The sequence below is a fragment of the Polyodon spathula genome, chromosome 26 (genome assembly GCF_017654505.1).
Source record: "Polyodon spathula isolate WHYD16114869_AA chromosome 26, ASM1765450v1, whole genome shotgun sequence".
Classification (NCBI taxonomy): domain Eukaryota; kingdom Metazoa; phylum Chordata; class Actinopteri; order Acipenseriformes; family Polyodontidae; genus Polyodon; species Polyodon spathula.
Genome location: NC_054559.1, coordinates 13257250 through 13277972, shown reverse-complemented (window position 1 = coordinate 13277972; position 20723 = coordinate 13257250). Strand labels below are relative to the sequence as shown.

The following is a 20723-nucleotide window of genomic DNA, read 5'->3' as shown; positions in this document are numbered from 1 at the left end:
TCTGTGCTGCTCTCAACCTCTCTGTAAACAGTGCTGACATAAACCGCAATGATAGCCTGAGTGTTAGTGACCAGACATTTAAAAATGCCAATCAGGAATTTTTGTATTAACTGTAGTAATGTGTGGTAGTGAACTTTGTCTTTGGCGTCTTTTCTGTATCTTTTCATCATCAACAAAAATACATGAATTTTAAATACTTGGTTACCAACTAACTTGCAGATTAAGTCAGCTCTGTTTACGGAGTGATTGAGACCCTTCATTCATTTTAATTAATTACAATCAATGGAAATGTTGAAAACATCCAGTTTAATGTTTAACATAAATAGTACCTTGATTGAGGGACTATTTTTTCTCCAAAGCAAAGGATATATAATTGTTTTTTTGTATCCGTTTAATAAGTTTCTTCCAAGGCTGCAATTGTTAGGCTGCAATACATTCAGAACGATGCCGCTCGCATTTTAATTGGGCCCAAATTGGGTGCTCATATTACACCAGTTCTTGCCTCTCTGCACTGGTTGCAGTCAAGAGTAGGATTGATTTTAAAACTTTACTGCTAACTTTTAAGGCTGTAAGTGGCTTGGCCCCAAATGACATCTCTGATTTGTTAACAAGGTGCATTCCCACACGTAACCTATGCTCTGCGAATTCGGCTCTGTTAAGGATTCCAAAGGCTAAGCTTCATTCCATGGGTGACAGAGCTTTTCGCTGTAATGCACCTAGGTTTTGAAATAATCTTCCACAGGTGATCAAGGACGTTAATACCGTTGAAGCTAAAAACTTGATGTACAGGTATTTCATCACGGTTAGGCTTGTGTCATTGTGCAATGTTTTATTTTATAACCTGTGCTATTTATAACAATATGCTTGTGTATTTGTATTTTGTTTTGCTGTTTTTAGTCTTATTGTTCTAAATTGTTCTGTGCTCCGAGATTATTATTATTATTATGCATGGTAACACTCCAGGGCTTGTGCGTTTTGTTGCATTAACATGTTAATGCAACACAATGCACGTCCTGTTGTGTGTTACTTTACAAGCTGCTGCATTGAGTACACGCGAGTGCAATACACAACAACTCCCTAATAACGAATACAATTAGACACTCCAAAATTATATATGACGGAGAGTTTATACATTTGTTTTTTACTTGGGAGATATTCTCCATGTATGCATTGTCTTCTTGCATCTGTAGCTGACTTTAAGGTTTGCAATGGGATCTATCAACTATGCTGCTGCTTCCTTTCCGTAATTATGTAATCTTTCACGGACTACCTGAAGGGACCACAGATTGAGAACCACTGCAGACTGTATTGATCGGAAGGGGGGTATAAAATGCAGAGTGCTCACCTCTGTCAGTGTCACTGTATGGTTCAACGTATTTTGTAGGTTTCTCAAAGCACTTACTTGTGACAGGCAAGAAGAACAGCACTGGCTTAAAAATCATCAACAAAACCGAGGGCTTAATGTCTTTAAAAGCCATGTACGTCTTGCTTTCAATTTTCATGATCTAAACCCATCATTAAATCAGTATCTGATTGCGGCAGAATCAGAATCCACTTCACAATAATGACCTAATCTTATAAAACAGGGTACAACATGCTTTTCCTTATGCAGGAAAAGTAAATTGCTATTCATTTTTGCATTATTATAATGTGTAAAGAATCTGCAGTCTTTGTTATAAGCTCTTACTGGATACACCAAAAGACTCTAAAGTAACACTTTAGTATTCTTAAATAATGTCAGAACTGCATGTTTAACAATAGTGTAGTTAATGTTATTTGGGGGGTCTTAAAACAGTTATGAGCAGATTTTCCTTTTAAGATTGAAAATACCACACTTTCTAATGACAGATATATTGTTATTGTAGTATTTTTTTCAAGGATCTTGAAGTCAGACTGGTTTTCAAACCTATGATGCACATGCATTTTGATCTGTAATTGGCCGGCCGCGGTCCTGATATTTTCATTGCATAATTATTCTGTAACTTGCTCCATGAAAGGAGGAATATCGTGACCTTTATTGACAGGTGCCCTTTACATTAAGGTTGTTGTACAAAAAAAATTACAATGTTGAAGACTAAAGAAAGCAGTTTCTTTAGACAGAAGCTCAATTCAGAAGAGAGGGAATGTGACAAGTGCACGAAGCGTACCTGACCTGATTCGAAGAGTTATTTATACCTGACTAATATTCTCTTATTTATAATATAATAAAAAAAAATATATATATCTATATATATATATATATATAAGATATATATATTTTATAACATTTATATTATAGAAATACAAGAAATAGGGCTGAAATACTTTTTATAATGAAAACTTAACATATTTTGACCGGGATTGTATAAAAACACAAAAAACTTGAAAACAAAAACAATAATAAGAAATTATTCAGTCAGTAAGGCAGACCGATTTATGTCTGGCAGTGGCAAGGCCAGTCTCACTGTTTTTTAATACCTGTCAACCTCAGTCACTTCAATGCCATTTTCTGAAAATGACTGATTACCAGTTTGGTTTGCTCTAAACACTAGGCCAGTCAGCTCGAGAGCAATTGTCATTGAACAGAAAGTGAAACACTGTTATTATATGTCAACTTGGAAGGCTTGACAGAATAACACGTGTACCTTGATATGATTGGCATGATTATCTTTCTAACTAGAAGATGCACTGTGTTAAACTCTCTGCAGTGGATTGGTCTCACAGCACGTTTGAAAGATTTGAAAGCTTTGAACAATAGTTTTTGGAGCTGGTGCCAGATTCATAAATTCCCTGACGAGTCGATGCTATTATTTCCTCATCTGTCAATATTGCATGAAATTAAAGATGAAGAGCGCTTTGGAGGTTCAAAAAAAAAAAAAAAAAAAAAAAAAAAAAAAATTGAATAAATTTCACTGTCAGCTTACAGAATTTTTCTTTTTATCAGTTTTCAAGATTAAAAAAAACAATGTGGATCTGTACATTGTTCAGATGCTGTGGATTTTTGTTGTTTTGTTTTCTGTGGAATGGGAGCAGAGGGGGTTTTGAGTTAGGGAATGGTATTGTCTGCCAACAATAGGCGCAATTGACACTTCAGTTATGTGTTGACAACCCTACTTATCTTAAATGTTTAAGGTCTAAACCAGTTTTCCACTCCCTTCCATTAGAACATTGTATAAAAATGTGCCTAGGGCTCTCATGAAGATGTCATATATTTAATTGCTGGAAAATGAAATGGTCAGCTAAATGAATGATGTCATAGTTCGTCAATACCACCCTGGGAACAGACATTATAATTTACTGAGAGTGGAGCAGTGAGCATTCAAAACCATAACTTTAAAAGTTTTTTTTTTTTTTTTTTTTTTAATGATCTGTATGGGTTGCTACGCAACAGCATTAGAAATAAAAAAAAGTAAGTAACTTGTGTCAAATGAAACAATGTCATTGCTGATGACTAATGTAATTTTGGTATGTCACAGTACAGTATCCTTTAGGTCACTTCTAACAAATTGTTCAAGTTAAAGTGATGATGTTCCATTACCAACTGAACAGTAACAAAAGCTATGTTTTAACAAAGGTACGCTTGCAACATCCCTGGAATACCATCCTTAGAATATCTTGAATAAAATAAAAATAAAGGGCAGAGATATGTGCTTTAGAGCACTGTTGGGTAATTACTTTGCAGGTTCTTCAGATTAGGAGTTCTAATAACTGAATGAAATGGTCCGTAACAGTCACAGCAATAATGAAAGACATTTTTCAGACATATCTATTGATTATTTTGACTTAAATACAGATAGAGATATATAGATCTGAAATGCACATACCCAAACAGTGAAATCGCGAATGCATCTGGATAAAAATACACATTAAAGAAAATTCAACAATCCATAACGAGAAAGAAACACATTATATAGAAGCCATCAGGGCCTCTGTAATTAAGGGCCATTACACCCAAGCTGCTCCTATTGCACCTTCTCTGAACGGGACTTCAATATCCCTGCAAACTGTCTTTACTGCCTCATGTTTGCTAACATGTCAGTGCACAGCTGTAATCCTCTTCAGCAAACCCAATATATGAAAGGCACATTCATCTTTTACTCACTGTGCTGTCTTCTTTATCTATGCAGCCGCTACAATCAGCTTTAGGATCCTGAAAGATAAGGTGTTTATCATTACTTAAGAAAAAAAACACACACAGACACACAAACACTTTAAATAATACTCAGCTGTGGAGTTATTCTACAGCAGATTGATACATTCCATTGTACATGTTTTATACATTTTTATCTACAGATGCAATTCTTACAAAATACACCAGAGGTCTCTGCACCACAATACAGGAATGAAGTTACTGAAAGCAATGCTCCAAATCACAGCAAGACTTAATGCAGAAAAGCAGCACAGTTTGAAAAAATCAGTCTACATAAAAAAAGAACTCCATCACAGATGAAATATGAACCTAAAAACAGGGTTCTCATTTAGCAATAGAAAACTTACTTTACTGAAGTGTGCAAAAGCAAATAAACGAACCAATTCAACAAATGTATTGGATCCTTGAATCCTCCCTCCCTCTAGAACAACACAGATCAAAACACGTATCAAAACCTTGCCTAAAACACGTTCCATCATATATTCTTCTACCACTGCTGTTGAGTTCATAGTCTTGGGCTTAGTAGTTTCAACAGTAACTAGGCAGACATTTCCCACAAATTTGTCATGTGCCATTACGTGACAGATTAATTGGAAAATGCTTATTTTTAATGGATTTCTTCTAAACTGGACCTAAATGATACGTGTTTGTTTTCTTTGTGCAGCCCCTACTGCCCACAGACCGTCTAGAGGTAGCAATCAAACTGACAGGGCCTGGAAACATACAGATCCAACTTCAATTTCGGACTGCTGACACCTTTTTAGTCACAGCCCAGAAACACAAGTTTCAGCTCTGGGAAAGTTAGAGTCTCCCGTCCTCTGGAGATCTGAGTGGCCAGGCTGTGTTAGCATGCTTGCCGGCTACTGTCAACACAGGAGGTCCATCGATCCCACCAGGCCACTTTGAGATGAATTAAAAGAAACTCAGAGTTGACACCTTAAGTATAGTCACTGCCGCCAAGTAATTAACAAGCACATTATCAGCAAACTTGGAAAGAGTAAGCAGACAACTGTGAAACAAACCTGTGCATGGATGTACGGGCTTGGGGCTTTGTTACAAAGGACAGGCTGCCGTACTCTGGTAATACCAGTGGGGCAATGTATAGAAGGATGTCTGCTCCTGTATTCTCTATGCAGTCCATCCAATCTGAGTGTTGCAGATACAAACAATCAATAGTTCTTGTTTGTAAATGCAAGGTTGTTTTGCTTCCAGCTAAAATTGAACAATGCTTTTACTGTATAATACTTAATCTGGACAGCAGATGGCAGTCAATACCAAGATAAAAGCCAAAAGAGAAACCTGCTGTACTATAGTGCCATTTACATTGTTAGAACATAACATGGGTATACACAGACCTGTACTTTAAATGTATGTATTCATCAGAAATGATGTTTGTTTATGGGTCATTGTGACAAGACAGCAGCGAGACCAGGGAACTGCAGTACAAAGAGCAAACGCATACTTTAATAAACAAAAACTTTAAACAAAACAAAGGAACAAAAAAGCAAACAAACAGGCACAGGGGACAAAATAAAGGTTTAAACAAACACAAAAACATAGGCTGGGCAGTCACCTGCACTACTTACAAAATACCATTCAGGCCGGGCAGAGCCTTCACTGAACTTTACAAAACTAACATGTGCAGAAACACAGCATCCACTCAAACTCCTCTCTCCAAATGGAGCCCTGGAAACTCCTTTTATGGGATGTGGCCGATCCCACTTAGCACCTAATCATTCAATTAAGGAGCAGCCACATTCTCACATGTTTTTGGCAGGGACAGGAATTAACCACCTCCCTGCCAACCACCACATTATTTATAGGCAGAACTCTTGCTCTGCCTGCCACAGTCATTCATTTGTATTATTTTAAAAAAATCAGTCTTTCTTTGTTATGCTGCAGTAACATTGCAACAAGCATTTTTCTCTGAACGGTATCCCAAATTATAGTCATGGATTACAAAACACTGTATTACCTTCTGCCTAATGTTCAACTCCACCTGGCATTATTCGCTTCTAGTACTAATAAATAATTGTTCAGGGATCAAACAAAACAACTCGTACAACAATCAAAGTTGTTGTAACCAGATACACATTATGATGATTCACAGCGATGTTCTGAACAGTTTCTAGGCTTCAGTCAAATATGATGTCAGTAGCCTGGATTATGGAGCTTTATTTTATATGAGCATGGACTTTTCTATTAAACTATGCTTTGTTCTTTTCCCTTCATGAAACTTATTCAGTAACATAATGAATACGGTACAAATCTGATGTACTTAAAGCATTTTCAGCCTGGTTCAAAACCAGCTGTGTATACATGACACTGCGTTTTCCGGAATGTTCATTTACTGCAGAGGTTTTTATTTATTTATTTTTACGAGACAATGATGACAGCAAGTACAGTCACTTCTGCACTTTAGAACTGCCTTTGGGCTACCTAATTAACAACTTACTATGCATCTATAAGAGCTAACACATAATGTATGAAACACAGACTTTTTCACTTTCTGCAGTAAACTTCACCTCATGATACTGGACTTCCCCCCAAAAAATATTTGGTATCAATAACTGCAGGATTAGCACATTCTTTAATGACTGGATCCAATGTCCAATTATTTTCCCACCCAAGCAGGGTCTACTTGACCAGATGGTAAAACTGCCCCAGGAGGGAGATTCAGTCCATCACCCAGTTACTAATTTGTGATGCCCTTTGATATTTAAAACTTAAAGGCTTCGGTCCTGGCAACCGTGTTGCCAACATGGCGTTTACAATCCCCTAGAGCTCTCTTGCCAGGGCCAGAGGGACCCCTGTGTGCAATAGGAGGGCTAAATAAATAAATAAATAGACCTTGAAGCAAGACCTCGACTGTAATTACATCTCTGTATTTTTTACAACTCTTCATTCTCCCGGTGACAGAGAAATCACATACTAAATAATACATTCAATAAACTGCTTAAATTAGCCAGGTAAAAGCCATCTAGCAGTCCTAAGTAGGAGGCATCTGATGACAGACTAAAAGATTAATGCAGCTTAGGCTATCCAATTTCATAAGACTTCAGATTTCTATTTAAAGAGGCAGCAGTCTTTTTTTTTTTTTTTTCTGGCCTAGTTTAGGATTTGTAGCTAAATTTAATAATGCATTGCTCAGAATCCCAAGCTGTCACAGACAGTGATGGTATTGTTAAAAGCCTGCATTAGGGAAGAGCTCTAAAGCACGAATTAACTAATATTGTTTTTTTGTAATGAGGATCGAGAGCCATGCCCATGCTTTCTCTCAAAAGTGGTGAAACACACTTAATGGGCTTATATATTAGGTTGGTTAAATGGCAGACCATTGCGTTTTAACACACGTTTATTTCCAGGCTGTGCTCAGAAATCAACAAGTTAATAAAAGATAACAAGTACATCAACATTGTCTAATACAGCACTGATTCAATATTCCTGCATGGTCATTTACACTGTCCTTCAAACTAGTAAAAATGATAATCATTCCACAGCTACAACAGCTTGGGCTTGCTTGGGAATTAATCCACTAGATGTTTCAGAAACCAATATATTCCAGCCTTCAACAGAGCCTGCTGTACTTTAGTTGGAAATTGCCCTGCCCGTGAGTCCGCAACTGGATTAATGTCTATTTTAACATTTCCCCACAGTTACATCACATACCAAATGTAGACTGAATGTGAAGAGAATCCAGAAAAAAACATAGTGATTTTGGTTTATAAAATAAAATATGAGCCACACTAGAATTACATTCACATCAGGAAACCTTCTAAATATCTCAAAGTCATATACAGTACACTGACTGACCAAACAATTATAATTTATATTAGCTTTTATAGTATGTAGGGCCATGTATCTCCCGATAAATTGTTCGAGTTGAAACAGGTGCCTGTCTCTACAGCATATATCTATCTACCTACCTACCTACCTATAGTGTATACAATCAGAAAGAGGCTCTTGTGTGCTGCAGTGTAAAAACTTGTTTTGCTTGCAACTTAGCAGCATCAAAAATATCAATAAGGAAAGCTGAACAAGAGGGAAGAGACACATATGAAAAATGCCATGTCGATACTGCCTTGCACCTATAGTTGCCTACTTATTTTATATATGTTGATACCAATTAATATATGGCTTAACCTTTCCCCATGAATGTAATGAATGTAGTTTTTTTTTTTTTTTATGGTTGAGTTATTAATAGACCAAAGATATTAATAGTGCGTAATATCACTCCAATCCAAGTGTAGGGTGAACTCTGTGAGCAGCTCCCTTCATCAATTATTAACACTCTCATTCAAGCTGTTCAAATCTGCCATTACTTAAGGGTACCATTTAAAATCTCCAAGCTGTTTTGTATTGTCTTTGAATTATTTTTTCATTCCCTAAAGAGTGTTCTACCGACATTTCCCAGAAAACCCTGTGAACTGAACTATTTGTAGAGAAACACGTTGTTTGCCAGTAGAGAGGAGAGACCCTCTCATTCACAAGTCAATCCCCCAACAAGATCAGGTAAACAAGCGCTACACTAGAAAAGCTAGTTCTTGTGACTAACATAACTGAACTTGACTATATCCTTCCGAAACAACTATCAAAAGTACCAGGTGTTTGCTTTGTTCCCCTGAAAGATCTCAACAAATATGATCTAGTGAGCATACTGCTTTCAACCACTCCATTCCCAGCTGTGAAGTAAACAAGATTTGAAAGCTGTGTGTCTTTTCACAGTCTTTGATTGTGATCTGGCTCCATCTCTGTGAAAGCTTTGCAAATGAAATGGGCTTCATCTTCACGGTCTCACGGAGAGGTAGATAAATAAATAAAATCAGATTTGATGAAAACATTGTATTAATTAAAACAACAGCCAAGCGTTTCACATGGTTTTATCATCACGTGCAATAAAAATTGTTTTTGTTTTTCCTGGTTGGAAAGTAATTCATTTACAACCAGCAAGGAATAATGTCCACTTGCAACCCAGAAACATGTAATTCCACAACCCAAACATTATTGAATGTCGTGGCGTTAGGTAAATGTGAATGGATGGTCTTGTTATTTATCAAGATGCTAGGCTGATAACCGATTCCCTCTGAGATTTGAACCAGGTCACAGAATGAAAAAAAAATAAATAAAAAAAAAAAAAAAAGAAAAAAAAATGAACTGGATATAAATCTACAGCAAACACAAGGCTAATGCAATTTTACTGCAGACACATTAAATGGCATAGCTTACATAGCAACCAATCATACCCACTCTTGTTTCTTTAACACTTTCTGTTTAATTTTAACTTAATTTGCTTCAAAAACTCACAAGATTAGTTTACCAGTGAGAACAGGGCCAAAGAAAACGTAACCATGTATTTTTTATGGCTACCAAAGTTTTTTCCTATTTATTTTTAAATTACAACATACATATATTGACATCTTGCTATTTTCACTTTAGGAAAAGACAAGATAGCTGGTCAAAGGCACTGAAAAGGTTAAGTTACTCAACAGAAGTACTTGAAATCTATCTATAGCTTTATCAAAAGCCATCTCAATCATATTCGTTCATAGCTGGCAGCTGGGGTAATGTTGATGCCAAGCAAGGTGCTAAAAACTCCTACAGCCTCCCAGACTGAAAAGTCTTTTTTTGTCGGTACATCAAAAACTTTGATTTGCTTTCTCTACCAATTTCTGCAGCTTCAAAATACAATCCTTCTCTTTTCAACTGTTAACCTGCCTCACCTCCTGCCCTCACTCTCACCTGTCTGTTCCTATATAGATACAACCTTTTGGTGTCTTCATTAAGTTCTCACCCCCATTTATCCCCACAATTATTTATCAAGACTATTCCTCACATTTTAAACATCTGCATTTAACACTGTTTACTAAATGCATAAATATGTGGCAAAAAATAGTGAAGGCAAGGCACAGCTAATCTTCACTTTGACTGTGACTCTGGGCAACCCTGCCAAACACCAGTACAAAGCGCCATTAAAACTGGCCAACTTCTCATGACATGTTCATGTGTTTGTTTTATTATAAGCTCCTGAATTTCATATTTTGTTACTTGTTTTCAGCTGCCACAAGTTGCATTAAAAGATGATGCTTATTCAGTCCAAAACATTCTCAAAATCATCAACTTATCTATGTACTGTAGTTTTGGATACTGAAGCACTGGTATATGACTTAACAAAAAAAAAAAAAGAACATTTTTTCCCATAACAATTTATCTAAATGCAAGCTTCCCTTTTGCAAAATCAATATATTGACAGTACAGTTAAAGCCTGCAGAAAGTATAGGTATCCACTGTCAGTAATACACTATGCTGTAGCTATAACAGCCACATAATTAAGCAATAATGGACACAGAAGAGGGAGTTTTCATTAGTACTGGCCTTCCAGTAATTGTTTTTGGCATGCAGTGGTACTGAACATTAGGCAGCTTTAAAGGTGACAAAATAGGTTCAATCTTTATGATGTAGTTCAATACCCATATTAGATTGCAGTCTGCCTCACTCACCTTTATTAGAAGTATATATTCCCAGACATAAAGCATGCATTAGGGAATTATGAGCATTCCACAGGTGTAGACGTTACTGGCTTGGTGCAGTTGACACCAAATTTAAAACACAAACTACTTTGGCTTACTAGAAGCATATGGATATGACTGATAGAATGGTAAGAGGGGAACTATAACCTAGACATGTAAAATGACAACAACATTCTTTATAATCCCAAGTGGTCAAGTAGGGCCCTACAAAAGGTCACTGATTCGCAGTTAGATAACAAAGATAATTGGATGTGTCACTCGTACACCCATGGTTTCATTTTTAGAAACATTGGTAAGGATGAAATAAAGGATGACATCATGGACCGTGCACAGTGTACCTAACTGGCCAACAGTGATTGAAACATGTGCTGTGAATACAGCAATGGATACGTCTACAGTATATGCACAGAGTAAAATAAAAAGGAATTACAATGCTTCCATATGTAAAAATGGTTGGGAAAGCCTGGGGAATGTGTAAAAACATCAAATCTAATTTTCACAGGGGTCCCTTTGATTAAATCCTACTGAAATGCACAATCTTTCTATGGGGACTAAAGTTAGCTGCTCTACTCCCTGCCTCCTGTTGGAGAGGAGAGAGATGCCTCTAGCAGTGAAAGTCCACTGAGCTTTACTGTGCAGTGAAGCTTTGCCCTGCAGCTGGCTTCTGCCACTAGAGCAAAGAAAAATATGATTGAAAAAAACCCAAACACACATGCAAACACACACACAAGCGCATGCGCACACACGCAAACACACGCAACGAAATCAGTTTTCATTAGCCAGGTATAGTGCATAATCTAGAACACTTCCTATTAGTAAAATACTCATTTTGTTTGTAAGTAGCGTTTTTTTGTTGTTGTTTTCTTTTAATATGTGAACTTATTAAAATTAATGTGTTACCCAGTAATGTTTAAATAACTATTCTTTGGGAAAATAATTGGTATAACTATAGAGTAATCTTGGTACCAAATATTAAAAAAAAACAAAAAAAATAACAAATGGACTTTTGAGGCTTCTTGGCAACTGAAGATTGTAATACTATATCATGGTAAAAGTGTTGCTTCCAATAAGATAGAAACCTTTTGGCTTGCCAAGAAGGAAAAAATAAAATAGCCCAAACAACTCAGTACTGACCATCATAAGAATCAAAAAAGATCCTCACCTCATAAGGTCAAAAAGTCATACTGAAAGGCGACCAAATAACCTTCAAATGAGGACAAAAGCAATGCTTGAGCCCAAGCAGGTACACATACATACATAAGTACACTTGCTGCTACCTTCTGTCAGCTCTTTCCAATAACCTGTGTCTGGTTTCCTTATCCCCAACAGGTTAGGGTATCACTCACCTCCCAGCAATCCTATCAAATGGGACTTTTTTTTTCTGAAGCCCCTCAGTAACACTGGTGTGGCAATCAAACTCTGAATAATACATTCAGTGAGCTACTTAATTAGCAGGGTGAAGGTGAATGGGAAACAGCTGAGCCAAATAATGAGATGTCAGGCTCAGCAGCTCAGTCCGAGAGGGGATTTCAATGCTCTGCTCCTGTCAAAAGGAACTGCAGGATTTTTCAAAGTGATCTTTTCCCACTGGAATCATCAGAAATGGAATTAATGGTAATGATGTAAAATTGCGATGCATGCCAAGCATAAAAGACAAATCATTTAAAACAAGTTGAGCTTATTTTCTATTTACTCACGGCAGTTCAAGAAGAACAAGACATGCTTAAAGCTATTAGGAAAAGTTTTTGATTAAAAACGTTGTGAAGGTAACAGAAACAGTATTACTTTTATTTATTGCAGTGGAGCGAAAGTGTTGTCGTGGGGACAGCTGGTCAAAATGTACCCGACAACAATCCCAGCAAGATATTTCTTATAGGATGGAAAAGAAAAACATCTGAACATTTTTGCAACAAAAACTTTTGTGAAATTAGCTTTGTGTTTTCATTTTAGCTGTACATTTTAGCTGTATTAGTCAATGTTGGGAGGCTTAGAGAATCAGTTGGCTGTGTTGCAATGAATAGAAATAACATGCATTGCAGAGATACAAACTTAGCAGGTGGATTCTAACACTAGCACTAAAGAGTTCCTTTAACTGCCAACTATTCACATCAACCAGGTTTTATAGCTATGTTGTAAGTTGTGGTCAAGTAACCTTAACACCATCCCATACTTATCCCTACTGACTTCAGTCCTGCTTATCTGACCTGTTGAGTTTGAGAAAGGCTTATTAAACTATGTAGTAAAATCTATAGTACTGTGCTTCTATTATGGATCCTCTTTCTAAACCAAATGCCTTTTTTTGTGACAACAGTCCAACTAAGAAAAATATTTTCCCATTGCCAAAAAAAAAAAAAAAAAAAAAGTAAATGTGTTCCAGTCACACAAAAAGAGCATTGTCTTTCATTTATTAAGAACTTGTTAAACCCACACACGTATATAACAATCTGACCTGTTAGACTGTTTGATGCAAGATGGTTTCACCAGTGTATGAAATACATAAAACAGGAACAGAACCTTGAGGACCCCCCTGCTAATATGTAGCTGTGAGGAACACATATTGACACATTGTGTTCCGTTCGACAGACATGATCTACATCAGGATAAAGCTTGTGCATGCCTGAGGTTGAAAGTTTCTCTGAGTATTGTATGTTCAACCACACTGAAACCCTTTGACAGGTCTACAAATACTGTTTCCATTGACCAAAAATCACACTGTTACTGAACCAGTACTGGGGTATATTACATGTCCAAATGATGCTGCTGCCATTTAAATCCCACTGCCCTACACACACACACTGCACAGACTCACATGCACTGTTGGAGATCATGAGATCAATTGACTGGGCTCAATTTTTTCATGTGGTTTCTAGGATTTCTTCCCTTTGGATTATAAAACATATATCACAGACATGTTTGGATCTAACAGATTGTTCCCGAGTCACTCTGATGTCTTAACCCTGTATTGAATAAAAAAAGACAAGACTGCTCTACCTGTTGTAATGGAATATGACCTCCACAACAAAACCATTTTCTCCCTCTTAACATTCTAGTCATAATCCTCGTTTCTTCAACCAATTGTGTCAGTAATTACATTCAAATTCAGTCATTGTCATGCATGGGGAAGATATAAATGGCCCTTGTCAATTCTGTTTGATGGCTGGTTAAATCCTTCCACCCCAACTTCACCTGCGAACAAAGTGTCTGTTTGGGAAATGCTGTGTTTGTGTGTTTGGATGGGGGTGAAGGTCATAGAAAAGGTTCCCTGACCAATCATACACCATTTTCCCCATTGCTCTGTTAATGATGTTAATCAGCATCTTATTTCCTCTCCTACCTTGACTGAAGCAGCCTCTGTATCTTCTGCCAAGATCTTCAATCTCAGTGTATAATTACATACAAACCAGGCCCTCTATTCATTATCAACCTGAACAATACCACTGGAAACGGATTGCTGCTGCCTTTTAATCTGCACTTAATTGGACATCTCAAAGGCTTGATTGGTTCGTTAAAATGCTGTCAGTGGATTATTTATTCTGGTGTGATGCCACCAGGACACCCCTGGAAATGAACCAGAATGCCCAGTGGGCATTGTGGTATTTTCAATTGATTTAAACAGTGGCAGATCTTAATACCACCATCAACTGAATCCAAGATCTACTCTTATAACATAATGAAATACACTAAGTTAGATGAATTGTGTGGTTGTTAGTATAGCCATTAAAGGGGGAAGGAAAACGGCGAGACTTTATTACAATTTGTTAAAATTATTCACACCCTTATGTTTATCATATAACACAATAAAAGACTTCTAAAACTACGGCATCAAAGGCCTTTCCATATATGGCTAAATAAAATATAATTAAGAACTGTACAGTTTCTTTAAAAAGACAACTAACATCGATTTATTGCCCACTTGCATAGACTCCTTTCATGTGCCATTGGTCAAAGCCTGTTACTATGTTTTAAAACAAATAAATAAATAAATAAATACATAATGTATAGATATATGAATTTGTTTAACTGTGCTTTTATTACTTTTACTTATGAACTTTTGCAGGACATTTGGAACCTGACTGTAACAAATATATACGCTCTGTAATGTCAACACCTACTTTCTAAGTGATGCATTATTTACAATCACCTGCTAAAGAAGCACACGACATAAAAGCAGAAATGGCTTTTGACTGTCATGACTCAGTTACTTTCATTTATAAATAATGAATTCAACAATTATCCTAATTAAAATACAGAGGTCTGGAGGCTTTGATTACTCTTGGGTCTTGCAAATTCGAATACTAATTGGAATTACTTACCTATTTTAGTAAACTCTTTTCCCTCCAGCAAAAAAAAAATAGGAGAAAAGTGCAGCTCAAGTATTCACGTGGTTCAGCCGCCAAGATTACATTTCCTACAAATAGAAATGTTTTACAACCCATTTGTTTGTGTTTTTTTTTTCTAAGTTAACTGATTATGTATTGTTAAGTCAATGCGTGACTGGCAACTGCAGAATTGGGATACTACTAAAAATGCCCAGACTCATCAAAATAAAAGCTGACCCTTTATTACAAGAAACCCATCTTTCAGCTTTAGCCACCTCCATTGTATGTATCAGTGTTCGCATCTGCAATAGAATTCCTGCCATAAAAGCATTAATGCTTTGTATAATTCCAGGATCTTTATTTAATTAATCTTTTCCAGTATTCATTTTCTGTCGATAAATATGAGAGTATCCTACAAGACCTCACAGAAGTGATAAGTGTGACCAATGCCAAAATCTAGTAATGTAACTCTCTTTTGCCCCAGGGCATTGCCTTGAGGCATTCTAAAAGCAAAGTGAAAGAATGCCACTGAAGTGTAGTAAAACATGGTTCTAATCTTAGTCAAACTTGGCATTTTGCATGTTCTTGAACACTGGGAATTATGAGGTATCTGGACCACAGTTGTGTTTTTCTCTGTGAAGTACAATGTTAGTGTTGAAGTAGCAAGAAGGTTTCAGGAGTGGAGAAGCATGTCTCTATAGCTAAAACTACATTTGGGGAATGTAACAGAAATCAGAAACGTTAAAATAGACATGCATTATATTTTAGTGTAACAGTTTTAATTAAGCTTAGATGAACATCTTTAAAATGAAGAACTTAACTAGTTTAAAATTGTGAGTTTTACTTTATAGTAAATATATTTCTAAACTATGCTGTTATTCAAAAAAGAAATAATGAAGATTATTTGAGAATCTAGATTATTAAGATAATTAGAAAACAAAATGCTCTACTTTGTCATGTTTATCTCTCTAAGATGACTATAGAATGCTCCGAGACTACTTTGTCAAGCAAATGGATTTCTCTGCCAAAAACTTCCTTTCTGATCCCTATTATCTTAAGTAAAGCTCACTCATTTTTATGCAAATCAGGCCATGCTTAGCGTGACATGTTTTCTACCCCAATCTACAAGGAAGGCTTTTCATGCATTAATATCTGAGCTTCTATTTACTTTTTGTGTGTGTGTGTGTGAACAGTGAAAGTCATTATTTCTTTTCTGTTCATGAGAATTGGTAAATCAGCTGACCCTCATGAAAATCACATGTGGAATACTTACTCGAATGCCATCATTTATCACTCATTTCCCTCTTTAAATAATTTAGTACTGCTGAAATGTTGTATTCACCTTACACAGAGGAAGCCATACTTCTCCACAGTACTGTGAAGGATTAACAGAAACATGAATGTAAACCATCTAATCATTTTCAGAGCATGTAGGACAAAGGTAATTACAGAGAGAACCCCCTCCCACCAGCATCCATTAGATACTTACTTCTCAAGGTGGAAACAAAAAATGAAAGGTACAGAGGTTAGTATAGACTGTTTTCTTACTGTGTTTTGTGTGGAATATCACAATGGACTCAATTGAATTTCAAGAGCAACAGGGGAGTGATGTGTGACTGATGCATGGCAGAACATGACCACAGTGATTGCTGTAATATAAAAGGGATGATATCCTTCATTCTGCTAGGAGACCCTTTGCAGTTCCTACTGTATTATATTTCTACTGAATATGCTTGAGAAGACACACGTGGTGAACCAATCAATGCACACAATGAGGCAGGGCATCGCATTCCACAAGTTCCACAGCCCATTATCCCATATGAAGCTCAATGCAAAGCTGCCACTGTAAGTGCTAACGGAGAAAATCAATGAAGCAAGCCACACAACATTTTGGTTATGGCACAGACTACCAACATCAGGCTGCATTTAATGCAAATTCCCAATATGCCGGTTCTTATTCCATAAATGTATTACTGACTATTAGAATCTGCTTCTGCAGTACATTAGGAAATTAAGCATAAGTTTCCTTTATAGATGTTCCGAGAATGCTACGTTTTTCTGTTGCAATACAAAACTCATGAAAAGGTCAACCGTTTTGTTGACGTTGCTCGACCTTTCAGTCTGAAAACAACATCTCCAATCAGAAATGTGTGGTCTTTAGTGTCAATCTCTTGGCACTAATCAAAAAGATAAAATATCGATCCAAGTAAGTTTTCATGCTTTTATTTTTTAAATGACCTCTATTCGGTATGCTCTCTTCCAAAGCCAACCAGTGCTTGGTTACTGGTAAGGAATTTTGGACATCTATGATTAATCACTGCTAGCTTCTCTTCTCTGTGTTAATGGGATGTACATTTTAACTAAGGTAATTACAGAGGAATTGAATGTGTTTGGGAATACAATTGCAGTTTTATTTTTGCTTGTTTTTCTCTTTTACAAGCAAAACTGAAATGATTTACTGGTACTTTACTCAGCTTTTTCTGCATGTCTTTAAGAAATTAAGCCAATGTTGACAAGAGGATATTAATTAATTAAAAAAAAAAAAAAAAACACCAAACAAATTCAAACAAAAAATAATTAAAAAGGACAATGTTGTGCTCTGTTCTTTTTTCCCTTTTAAAAAAAACGTATGAACCGATTACAGCTGGTACATTTAATATAAAGCCTAAATCACACATTTTTATTCAGTTAGATAAGAGTCTGGGGCCAAATCACTGCATTTGTATATAATTATGAAGAGGTCAAATTATAAGAAAGCAAGTGGACAAACTTTTTGGCTTGGTGACTATATTGAGGGGAAAAACAGGTTCTTCACATTGACTTGAAACTCAGTTTATACATAATATCTCCAAGGGGGAAAACATGTTAACACTGGAGACAACCACCTTGAAAATGAGCAAATGTGGAAACCTCATTAAATGCGTTGATAAGCCTCATGCGTCCCTCCTGGATTTAACCGGAACGTCCTTCTCAATAAAAGATTCTTTCCAAGCTGTTGCTGTGAGTAGGATTATTATTATTATTATTATTATTATTATTATTATTATTATTATTATTATTATTATTATTATTATCATCATCAAACATTCTTAAAATTATACAGTAATTCATATTATGTTTTCTTTCCTTGGAGCTTCAAAAATGTCCTTTGAAACTCCAGTCCTAAAGCACATGTTTTATGTACTTACTTTGCGTCAGTTCAATGCCAGTATAATTGTAAAAATACATTATGCTTTTGCTGAAGTAGCAGACCATATAAAAGATACTACTATTGGGTTACTATTTCTAACAAGAACAGCTCGAGTGGAGTAATTAAAAATAATGATTACATATAGGCCATTCTACTGCAAATTGAGCTTTTGCATGCCAGCTTTACAACTGGAACAAACAGTGAAGAATATTAATGAAAATCCTATGCTTACCCTCACGAGAACACAATTAAGGGGGAAAAAAGGAAAATCAACTTAACTGAAATAGACAGTGCTATGCAGAGAGCCTTGGTGTCTGCCTTCCTCTGTAACCAAAAAAAAACTAATACTGTATTAAATTGCAGGGAACGTCACTATGATTGTGGAGAAGTGGAAATGGTATTAATGGTAGGGTATTTAAACAACACAAAAAAACGATCTCAGAGACACTTAAATCTGCCTCACTATGCTTTTACTGTTTGTTAAAAATGATGTATCAGTCCATAACCTTTCAATTATTGGGGTTTAGTAAACATCTTGCCAATAACAACAGCAATAATGATAGAACTGGTATCACTTTTAATGTAAAAGTATAATGTATATTTTGTCCGATTGTTTAAATAGATCAAATTTTTTCGACTTGCTATGTAATCCCAAATGCATTTGACAACTGCATCAGTTATAAATGAGAAACATATTAAGGTGATACTACTATATAATTGTGGCTAGCAATTAAATATGCACTTGACATTTTTAATTAGTCGTGGTAAAAAATGTGGTTACTAACAGTTCTTGCCTGAACTTAAAGAAAAAAAAAACACACACACGTTAGTCACGGGTCTTACACAACACTGCTCAGCTTCAGTCACCGCTTGTGTAAATCATTCCCAGGAGTACAAATATGACAGGGAAACATTGTGGCCCATGGGATCACAGAACACAGCTGGAACGCCAAATGTAATACCTGACACCCGTCTCATAAGTGAATCATACAGTCCCAGTAAATGCATGTTTATTAAGAAACATATGGAATCGCACAGTTCAGAGCATCAATCAAAGCTGACCACATCCACATGCCTGGAGTTTATCATAAAAAACACTGAAGACAATAGGCACAATTGAAAACAACAACAGAACACACTCTGTTACAATCAAGGCAGGCACACTGTAGGCTTCTTGGTGATAGCAACTGCATTTTTCCCCCATTCAGAACATTGTTTATTATTATTCTGGACACTGTGTGATTGGGTTGCCCACTTACACAGATTGCATAGGTACCACTCTGGATTGCTTGAGATGCTAACATGGCTGCAATCAATTGAAAGGGTGCAAAGCTATAATCATGCACTTCTGCATTATGCTTCTTCAGTGGGATGGTACATATCTATCATAATTTCAAATTTGCAGTCAATTTAACAAAACAGAATGTGCGCATGTTGCAATGCCTGTTAGTGTGGGCTCCTGCTAGTGTGGGTTCAATGTTAGTGCCCTCCTCTCCAGTCCATATTTACTATTCACTAGAATAACTATTTCTTTCTCAATATATAGAATGTAGGTATGGGTTTTTGTCGTGTGAATTTTAGCGCAGCCGTAAAAATCCTTAAATAGCTCCTGCTAAGAATCCAGAGGAAATTCAGTATAAGCTTTTCTGCCAGGTGATTATATATTTCTCTGTGGCTATGCATACTGAAGCACAGCGATTCAAGGAACTTTGCTGGTTTCTGTGGTTTTTAACTCTTTCCCCTTGATCACAAACAAATGCATCCAGTATGCAACATGCAGCCTCCCTTTTTAAAAGACCTGATTCAACAGAAATCCTAATATCTAACAGCAACATTAAAGGTCTCTTATTGTTTTGGGTTGTGCTACTAGCTGCTCAGGGAATTACTATATGTGGCTTAAAAGAGTGAAAGAGTTAATGCCATGAGACTACAGTTAATCACAAAATACAATGGGTTACAATGGATTACATAATGTCAATGAGTCACCGAGAGACATCTTTGCAAATGTATAGCCTTGAGAAATGAATGCTGGTTGACTGCAGTACTGTAAAGCAATATACAGTAGGAACTCAAAGATGTTGAAAAGGTCAAAGCGAAAAGTTTAGTGCACTACAAATGCTGCTTGTTCAGAATTGTATACTTAACGCATTTCTATGGAATGAAAAGCAAACCAAGCAGCACCTTTAAAAATTATTTTTAAAACCCAGATCCCGCACAAAAGGAGAAGCTGACACTTGACCTTGGCACAATCAGTATCAGAAGCTATCAAGAGTAAAACATGCATAAGCCATACTTTGATTATCTGCCGGCCAAGCCAAACACTGTCTTCCCAGAACATGGTCGAATAATAGGCAACATTACAGGACTGTGTCCCCTTAATACCCTCTAACAATTTGTGAAACCTTTGTCTCAATGCAGCAAAGCATTGCCTAGAGATTTAGCTGAGCAAAGATTGAAGGAAATTACACACACATGTTGAGAACATCCAAGGTTTTATAAAGCTGGAAGGTAAAGATTAAGTCTGCTTTTAATATTCAACAGATCCCCAGAAAGAAATC

At 36.4% G+C, this 20723-nt stretch overlaps 1 protein-coding gene across 33 annotated transcripts in view; it reads right to left on the bottom strand.

Annotated features, from left to right (window-relative positions):
* Positions 1 to 20723, bottom strand: part of LOC121300760 (RNA binding protein fox-1 homolog 1) — a 580013-nt gene that overhangs the window by 294905 nt on the left and 264385 nt on the right. For 31 of the 33 annotated variants that reach the window (XR_005947563.1, XR_005947564.1, XM_041229575.1 and 28 more), the window contains one exon: positions 4082 to 4129. The exons of the other annotated variants lie outside the window; for them this stretch is intronic. Coding sequence is in view for 27 of the 31 variants with exons in the window: in XM_041229575.1 (XP_041085509.1) it covers positions 4082 to 4129 (48 nt within the window). In the remaining 4 variants the exon portion in view is untranslated. The remainder of the gene's footprint in view (positions 1 to 4081; positions 4130 to 20723) is intronic. 33 annotated transcript variants of the gene reach the window in all.